Source organism: Apium graveolens, chromosome 9, assembly GCF_009905375.1.
Source record: "Apium graveolens cultivar Ventura chromosome 9, ASM990537v1, whole genome shotgun sequence".
Taxonomy (NCBI): Eukaryota; Viridiplantae; Streptophyta; class Magnoliopsida; order Apiales; family Apiaceae; genus Apium; species Apium graveolens.
Window position 1 is genome coordinate 157,590,576 of NC_133655.1, and position 10,052 is coordinate 157,600,627.

At 36.1% G+C, this 10,052-nt stretch overlaps 1 protein-coding gene across 1 annotated transcript; it reads right to left on the bottom strand.

Annotated features, from left to right (window-relative positions):
- Positions 1-240: 240 nt before the first annotated feature.
- On the bottom strand, positions 241-713 carry LOC141685688 (uncharacterized). The gene is made up of 2 exons (XM_074490778.1): positions 511-713; positions 241-376 (listed from the first exon to the last, which is right to left on the bottom strand). The coding sequence occupies exons 1-2, from the start codon at positions 711-713 to the stop codon at positions 241-243; spliced, it is 339 nt and encodes a 112-aa protein (XP_074346879.1).
- Between the last annotated feature and the right edge of the window lie 9,339 nt (positions 714-10,052).

A 10,052-nucleotide genomic window follows, 5' to 3' on the forward strand; every position in this document is an offset into this window, starting at 1 on the left:
TGAATATCTAATAAAAATATCTTCAAATACTTTGGAGTCAAATTTTTCAACATATTCAGAATTGTCTTTTAACATAAAACACTTGCTTCCAAACACATGAAGATGCTTAACAATAGGCTTTCTTTTTGACATAATTGAGTAGGGTGACTTGCCAATGTTTTTGTTTAGTAAATATATGTCCTGAGTGTAACATGTTGTGTTAACAGCTTCTTCCCAAAACCTGGTTGGCAGTTTGGCATCCTACAATATTGTCCTTGCAGCTTTAACTACAGCTCTATTATTTCTTTTAACCACACCATTTTGTTGAGCTGTTCTTGCAGCTGAGAACTCTTGAAAAATGCCTTTATCTTTGCAAAATTCACTTAGTATTGCATTCCTGAATTATGTACCATTGTCATTCCTCAATATTTTGACAATTGATCTTCAGCCTACTGCTCAATTTTCTTTATGTGTTCAATAATGATGTGTGGAGTTTCATCTTTTGAATGCATGAATTTCACCCAAATGTACCTTGAGTAGTCATCCACCATCACCAAAGCATACTTCTTTCTGGATATGAACATGACATTTACAGGTCCAAACAAATTCATGTGGATAAGCTGTAGTGGAGCATTATTGGAATTCACAACTTTTCTTTTATGACTGAACCTCTTGATTTTGCCTTTTTGACAAGCTTCACAAATTTCATTTTGAGCAAATTCTAAAGCTGGCATATCGCTCACCAATTCTCTTTTCACTAGAGTATTAATTGCTTTTAGTTTAAGTGAGAGAGCTTCTTGTGCCAGAGTATACTTTGTTCACTAGATGCCTTGATGTAGAAGCAACATATTATGTCCTTGTCTGCTGAGTTCATTTCTACAACAAAAAGGCTTCCCTTCCCTACTCCTTTTAGAGCAACCTCGCCAGTTTTCTTGCTTGTAATTGAGCAATCTTCCTTGTCAAAAATAACCTTGAAACCTTTATATGTAAATTGAATAACACTTAGAAGGTTTACTTCAAGACCTGCAATTAGTGCTACATCTTCAATAACAACATTTTCAAGAATCAAACTGCTAAGCCCATTGTGAATCCCTTTTTGTTGTCTCCAAAGGTCACCAAAGGGACAACCGTTTCCTCAAATTATGATAACAGGGCTTTATCACCTGTCATGTGTCTGGAATATTCACTATCAATGATCCACATGACTTTATTTTTCTTGCCCTGCACACAATAAGGTTTAAGTGTGTTTATCTACCCAAACAGTGTTAAGCACTCTCTTCTTCTTGTTGCAAATATAAAATACACCACAGAGTTGGATCCCTCCGGTTTTGAGCGAGTATTTAAATCCCCTTTTTAAAAGGAAGATCTTAAATATAAAAATGAGTTTTGGGATCCGCTCTAACTTTTGAAAATCATTTTAAAGACTTGAAAACACTTTAAAGAGTGTTTGGAATAATGCTGATTTAATAAAGTAAATCAGTCTCAATATAAAGAAATATATGAATATTATTATTTAAATAATATTCCCATAAAGAATAATTGAGGTAGAAGTTGGAAAATTTATACTTGAAATGAATAGTAAATAATCAAAGATATACTTATACGAAAGTAATATCTTTATTTGAATATCAAAAGTAAGTTTGATTATCGAACCTTATTCTTTAATAAAATAAAGAATATTAATAAATAATAAGCGGAGTCATAATACCTCGAATGAATATTATAAATAATATTCATTAAATAAAATAAAGGAGTCATACATCCTCAAATGAATATCCAAGTAATATTCAATAAATAATATAAAGGAGTCATAAGTCCTCGAATGAATATTCAAGATAATATTCATTAATAAAATAAAGTTATCGAATAAACCTTATTCGATTAATAGTTTTGAAAACTATAACCATATATATATATAAATATATATATATAAAATCTACTCGGGATCCTCGACTCCCGGTTTTAGAAAATATTTTCACCTTTGGGTCCCTATACTAAGGGTATATGCAAATTACCGCTATTCTCTAGCATAGGTATTATCAACTGAACCAACAGATATATATGGCAAGAATACGAAACAGGCATGCATATGTACCATATCACATGCTACAATATATCGCAAAAATTTGCTAATATAACCATCATGCATCTATTACAAGATAATGCATATACAAGTGTATACATCATAACAACAGTATAACGGATAGAAAACTTGCCTGAGCGACTGGGGGTTACAAATGGCTCGGGACGAGTCTGGTAACCTATAAACAACATGTGAGTTGGAATTAAACCAAAGTCACTTGTAAATCTATACTTTAACTAACTTAGACTCTAACGCTTGTTTTGCGCTTACTGATTCTCTTAAGTTACTCGAGTACCCTCGGCTCCACCATTTTTAATAATTTAACCATTACGAGTTTTAAGGCGATTCCTTCGCGAGTGTCTTACCAACTGCCTAACACTCTTACCATAATTGTTTCATACTCCAATTAGTCCTTTAAGGTCTTTAACCAAGGTTTCAAAGTAAGGCGAGGGGAAATGTTTCGTTCACAAAACGCCGTTACTTAAAACAGTCGTTTCTCCTAAACCATACATCGGAATCAAGCGAAATACATATCAAAACGAAGCTCGTAACATGAAATATCTAAACATGGCAATGGTCAAAACCTAGCAGGGAGTTCTCGGGTCCTAATGTTATGAACAAAAGCAGTCTAAAGTAAATCGGACATTACAACGGCTATGTTTACGCGATTTCCCAAATTTATACCATTCCAAATCCACCACAATTCAATCACAAATCAATCTTACAACCAACATCCATCCAAAACACATCATAACAGCCCCAACACTCAACATTAAAAATTTATACTTATTCTTAAACTTGAATTTAGCTACACTTAATGTTCATTAATCAACAATCCAAGAACTACCACTCCAAAAACTTCACAAAATCAACTAATCTCTACATTTACCACTAGCAAACCTCTCATGAATTATAACAACAAAACTAAACCTAATTACCCAAATAAAGTTAGGGTTTGGAGGGGTTATACCTTCCTTGGAGAGTGGAGAATCAAGAGAATGGCTTGGAATCACCCTTAAAGTCCTTATCCAAGCTTAATCTAAACAAAACTTCAAGAACACAAATTTTAGTTTCTTGAAAAACACTATTCACCAAGAACTTTGATGAATTGATTAGCTATGCTAAGCATGGAATCTTGAGCTTAAACTTATGGCTCATCTTATTTATGAATTATGGAAGCTAAAGAAACAAACCTCTTGAATTATGAGGGTGTGTAGCTTGATTTTTTTGAAATTTCCTCCTTGGTTTATGAAGAAAAGCCGAGAGCAAGATGAAGAAGATGAAATGATTTTTGTGTTTTGCTTTGATTTGTTTTGATTGGTTGTTTTTTATTTGTTTTTGGTTAATTACCTTATTAACCTTGAAAATTGTGTGGTTAAAAACCAACCACACCTCCTTCCCCTTATGTCATGCTTATGTCACATTGCTATGTCATCATCCCTTTCTTGCCCTCTTCTCATTGGTTGGATGACATCATCCCCTCTAATCTCTTTGATTAGCTTCTAATTGATTGCCTAATGACCGCTGATCTGTTATACGGTTCGCTTAACTTTCGTTCTCGTTTCTCGTTTCTCGTTTGAGGGATCATACACGGGATCTTATTACTTGGGTTTCCTTAACCTTTTTCAATACATTATATTCCTTTTATGATCCTCTCTTATAATCCTTTAATTCAAATTCTTCTTATCCTGTTACCTTATACTCAATTCTTTCCGTATCTAGTGGATTTCCGGGAAAAATCAAAGTGTTCGGAATTGGATTCTGACAATCTTTACATACACTTATATGTCATATAGAGTACTAATAAAATCTCAGAATATCCATAACAGAATCCCTACATAGTGGGGCATGAAAAGTTTTCTCATTCAGCAAAAACACTATTCATAAGGGTTTCAAAAAATTCCAAAAATTGGGGTTATTACAGTCTCCCCTCCTTAAAAGGATTCCGTCCCGGAATCAAAATAGAAAATGAATAGGGATACTCTCTTAGCATTGCACTTTCTAACTCTCGAGTAAATTTTCCCACATTGTGGTTCTACCATCAAACTCTGACTAGTTTGATAACCCTTTTCCTAAGCAATTGTTCCTTTTCACTCTATAACCCTTCCTGGTTGCTCCATATAGGTTACGTCTGGTTGCATGTCTATGCGCTCATATGCCCCTATTTATCTGGCATCTGAATTACACTTCCTTAACATTGATACGTGAAACACGTCATGACTTGCTACATGTTTGGGGGTAGGGCTAGCTCATATGCTAACTTCCTAATACGTCTTAATATATCCAAGGGTCCGACAAATTGTGGACTTAGCTTTCCTTTCTTTCTGAATCTCATCAATCCTTTCTGAGGGAATACCTATAACATTACTAGGTCCCCTACTTCCTATTCCTTGTCCTTTCGTGTCAAATCAACATATGTATCATGTCCATCTTGGGCTACTACCAGCCGTCCTCTGATTAGATCTATCATATCCTTGGTCCTTTGGACCACTGCTGGTCCGAGCATTTTGCGCTCTACAACTTCATCCTAACATAAGAGAGATCGACATTGTCTTCCCTCAAGGATCTCATAAGGCGATATCTCAATACTGACATATGATCTATTGTCGTAAAAAAACTCAATCCGTGTTAAGTGATCATTCCAAATTCTTTCAAGTCTATTGCACAGACTCTTATTATAGCTTTTAGCCTTTAGAGCTTTTGCTTCTCAATACCCATTCTTTTCCAGTTCGTAATCGCTACTACCTTCCGTTCCTAATATTATACTGGTTATACTTTTGCTCTTTAGCGTTCTATAACCTTTTAATAACCACGTCAACCTTAGTATCTCGAATGTGTTTCCATTCCGAATACCACCATAACTTTACTACTCCTTTTTCAGCTGTTTCTATTTTTGGAAGCTTGATTAGTCATATAGAAGTAAAGGAATTTGTTGAGAGATCACTATGATCATGAACACTTATTATATCGCATAGTTAGTACAGAAGGTGGCCAACCTTTAGTACTTGACAAGCAATTAAACAATAGATGGTATCCTACTAGGCTTCTATCACACAGATAGATAGTCATTCGGCAATACCTCCCCTTCTGGAAGGGTTGTTCTTCTCAGCTTACATGAAATGAAAAGAACGAACTGAAGAGAATTGTATATTCGTAAAAATTTTATTGCCATAAAATATCTGGCTTGGAATCTACCTCTGAACTATAGAGGTTTGTCATAGGAGAACAAAACATATATGTATTTATATCAACATCAAGTATTATAGCATCGTATTTCACATGCCTAAATATTTTTTTGCTATTCCGTCCATCATTCTATGGACCCAGGCTCTTCCTTGAGCTTATACACAATCACCTTTGAAACTCCCTCGATATCGAAAATCGAATCTGGGATCTCATTCTAGACATCATCGTTACTTAAATTCTATGCTTGCACCACAACCTTCCTCATATAGTAATGCAGCTCTCTTTTCATAAGAGGGAATAAATATTCAATAGGTAGATACTCTACTTAATTAGTCTATCAATGATAACTTATACACTACCACGACCCGATTAGTGGTACTTAATCTCAACATCCATTCCAATACAACTCTCATGGTTCTAATCAGCTCATTACTCGCAGAATCATTGCTTCCTTACTATGGTCCACCACTGACCTACTGTCATCATTCACTTTCCATGAAATCTTAATATCTAACCATACGGAGTCCATATATGTCGTATAAAATTCTTCTAAGGAGGTAACATAATCACCATTCATGATTCATGAAGAACACTCCTGATCCTGACATACATACCTGACATGAAGCAGATAAAATTGCAGAAGAGTTTCAATCAAAGCAACGATAGCAGGTTAATACCATTCTTACTCGTATGCCTTAAATAGAAGACTTAACTAAAGGTTCGTTTAGTCCTTTTTGAAACATGGTCCGGGATTATCCTCCGGGTAGTTCCTTCTGAGATAGATAGCCCGCTCATGGCGATCACACGAATTAAACCTTTACCAACTACTATTACGGTTGGGTATTGCACTGTCATCAGAAGGAATGTCAATCTTCCAAACCATAATATAACCTTGACGGCTTCAACCATTATCACTGTATTCCTCTGGCACGAGCGCCTATAATTATCCTCTTACCTTTAAAGTATTGGCCACCTCTTTGGCCTTTCCTGATAGTAAAATTTTCCTTATAGTCAATGTCATTTTAACCACCTCCAAATAAATTTTCTACCTCATTTCAATCACTGCTTATGTGAAGATGTTTTCCTTAAAATCTGATGAGTAAAAAAAAATATCACCATTTTTCCATAAGTTATTGCCTCAGTCTTTAGAGGTTAATCATTGTCACGACTGACTCTCGATCATACTTAGGACATCTTTTATCTTAGGTACTAATTGCCCTGAACAATTTCGACCTTTACTGGTTCGATCCATACTTTCTCGTGGTTTAACACGTGCCCCACTTGGCATCATTATAATTACGTCACATTTCCTTTATCAACATTTTTATTCTTGAGAATTTTGAATATTACTTTTTCCTTGTAAAACCTCTAAGGTTATCCTTGAATCGTTCCTCCTGTATTCCCTAGATACAGGGCATATCAAAACACCATTTACTAATACTAGAATCATTGTCTATATACTTCTGAAAAATTTCTCCACTGATCCTTAAAGGTTTTTATTACCTTAATCCTTTCCAATTCATACTGTCAAAACTCATACTATCCCTATTAAGGTGAAATTCCAACCTTTATGCATTCCCCTAGGATTCATTTTAAGTTACCGATGTTCTATCCTTAATTCCACCTTTAAAAAAAACATGCATCCTTCCATGGATAAATCAAGTCATATATCCTTGATAAGGGTGTCTTATTCAATCCTTCCCACCTTGATAGTATGTGCCTAATTTCACAATAACATCTGTATTCAAAATGAGGTCAATCAATTATGGCCTTCAAAAGATAACAACAGTTATCTGCTTTTCTTTCCTAATTTGGTAATGACAACAGGGATGTTCTGGAAGATATTGGTCGTGTTCAACGTGAACTTCTTCTTAATAATTCCGTATTTACTTTTGTTGTTTATCTCAACAGTCACCTCAATGTTGGGATATCTTTCATACCTGGCGTCTCCCGTTCTGGGTATAAAGCCACCGGTCTTATACTTCACATTCTTGAAGGTCACTTCCTTCATCCAATTTTCCTAATTTCTTACTTCCTTGTCTCCTCAGTCTATCCGCGTCTCATTATTTATCCTTCGAATTATCTCAAGGTTTCCTCGAATCCTCCCAACTTACAGGGGATAAAATATATGTATCTCTTATGCCTTCAACCATCAATTTTAACTCATGGTGAATCACCCTCATCCTGACGATTACATACTTTTCTATTTCTATTGGTTACGAGTCTTTAGGGTTTCCTCATACCCAACTCCCTTATCATTCCTCAAACTCTATTGCCTTTATATTCCTTTCCACTTCAATTTCTTTTTTTTTCCTTTCTCTTATCATTATTTCATGAACCAACCCAACATAAGCATCGATTTCAAACATCCCGTCATTCTGGATTCGTGTCCTCAGAACGAATCTTGACAACTTGTACAACTTAGATTCATAATTCATCATACTCGTCTGCCTTTGTTCTGGCTCTAAAGCTTTTACACTATCTCCATAACCTTGGGAAGTACTTTCCTGAAAACAATTGACTGAACTTAAATCAGTTTATTATAATCTCTTGCTCCGTGCCTTCCTTGGCCTTTCACCAGCAGGTGGTCTCTCTCTTAGGAGGGTAAGTGACAAAAATAGTCTTTTGTGGTTCGTCAATCATTTAGAATCTCAAATGATTCCTCTATTTCCTTTAGCCAGGCTCTTGCCTCGGCTGGGTCAGCTTGTTTCTTGGAACTCTGAGAGCTTAGCGATTTAAAGGTCATGAAAGAATTTCCTACCACATTGTTTCCTCAAGGTGGTGGTTGGGGATAATAGTCTAACTTCTTTTTTTTTAGACAGGTCCATGAATTTCTGTATAGGAGTACAGTCTCGGGTCCCCTTATCTCGCTCGACTTCTGTTTTCTTAGTCTAAATATTTCTTCCTACTCCCCATAATTGGGGTCATCTTTTAATTTAAACTCCTCATTTTCCACTTCATTATGTTATGGGTTCCTTCTATCTTGATGGCGTCCTCCCTGACTATCACATTCAGGGTTTGCCCTAAATCTTATTCCTCAAACTAGCTTTCATCTAAGATCTCATCTTTAAGCTCTTGAACATTTGGAACCCAAATTCTGTAGGAATACCTCATTATTCCCTTATCATCTTTCTCGGTATCAATCTTTTATCTAATTGTTAGCTCTCTGCCTTCATTCATCACTTTTTCTGGCACAATATGTTCTCTTCCGATAATTCGGACTGTATTGCAATCTCAAACATCTTTTCGGTACCGGCTCCGGTTACCTTCACTTCTATTTCCATTTTCTCAAAACCTCTTATAAACTCTCTCAAAGACATTATCATCTTGAGTCTCTCCTTTTTACTAAGGGCATCAGCCACCACATTGGCTTTCCTGGATGATACAGAATCTCCCAATCATAATTCTTGATTAGCTCTAACTGCCTCCTCTGGCGTATGTTGAGCTCTTTCTACGTAAAAATGTACTAGAGCTTCTATGGTTTGTGAATCTCGCACTTCTCTCCATACAAGTAGTGCCTCCAATATTTAGGGCAAAACTATTGCCACGAGCCCAAGCTCCTGGGTGGGGGTATCGAATTTTATATTCCCTTAATTGTCTTGACGCGTACGCGATTACCTTGCTGTGCTGTATAAGAAGCACCCTAATTCCTTATGCGAAGCGTCACTACACTTCACAAAATCTCATTTTCCATTCGGCAACGCCAACATAGGGAACGTCACCAACCTTTGCTTCGGTTCTTAAAAGTTGTTCTCGCATTTCTCTAACCATGGTCATCAATTCCTCAATGGTCCTTTATTCATTCTTGTCAGGATCCTTCACGGGATCCTCCTCAGCAATAATCCCTTCTAGGACAACATCCTCAACCGCAACATTCTCAATATGAATCTCATCCGGTCCCTCATTAGGGTACTCCATCAGATTCACAATTTGATCTCCAACTTGTAATAAAACATCCTCATGCTGATGCTCCTGAACCTCAGGGTTCGGTGTCCCGCTACCATATACGATAACGAACTACGCTTCTATCACGATATTTATAAGGGTTCCCATAAGGGTTTCAACTGTCAGTACTACGTTAGGTAGCCCGACTATGAACTTGGCAAGAGTTCTTATTATCTTAGTTATTATCTTAACGTCACATTATCTCTGAGGTTTATAACGCTTAGCTCTGCTACCACTTCTGTAACACCCCCAAATCCGGGGTCGGGGATCCGGGTTGTCACGAGTTCCATTTCCCTTAATAACACCCAATCTTAATAAACAATCAACTACTCTGTACTGTGACCCCACAATAAACACACACACCACAAGTTATAGTCTCAGAGATGAATATCCAAAAATAATCACAAGTCGTTTTATTCCATAATTATATGCCAATACACCTTAAAAAGGTTTCTGAATAAATTTACATTTTCTTTGCCATTATTACAATTCATAAATATACATAAATCTGGTACATCAAAAGTTGAAGCCTAGCCTATTGGTAGCTCCTACCTCAGCTACAACGACATCAACGCCAATAGGAAACTGCGGAACGTTTCCTATCCACTCGCGAATTGGGAGCTTGGTCCTGTTCATCTTATCTATCTGATGTTGTGTGATGAAAGAAGAAAGCAAGGGTGAGCAGCAAGCACACCAAAATAATATGTATAATGATTAACAATATATGAGCCTTCTCATAGTACTCATGAAAGTCTTGGTCAAAAGAAATGAACCAAGTTGATATCTTAATGCGATGAAGTCGCAAAATATTCAGTATATATATATATACATATATACTTTTAAAAATATTGGAAGTCCT

Excerpts from the sequence above, each read along its gene's own strand:
- LOC141685688 (XM_074490778.1), bottom strand. The coding sequence starts at position 713 with ATGCCAGCTTTAGAATTTGCTCAAAATGAAATTTGTGAAGCTTGTCAA. Across the intron at positions 377-510 it reads ATGGTGGATGACTACTCAAG|GAATGCAATACTAAGTGAAT; the intron begins GTACATTTGGGT and ends TACATAATTCAG.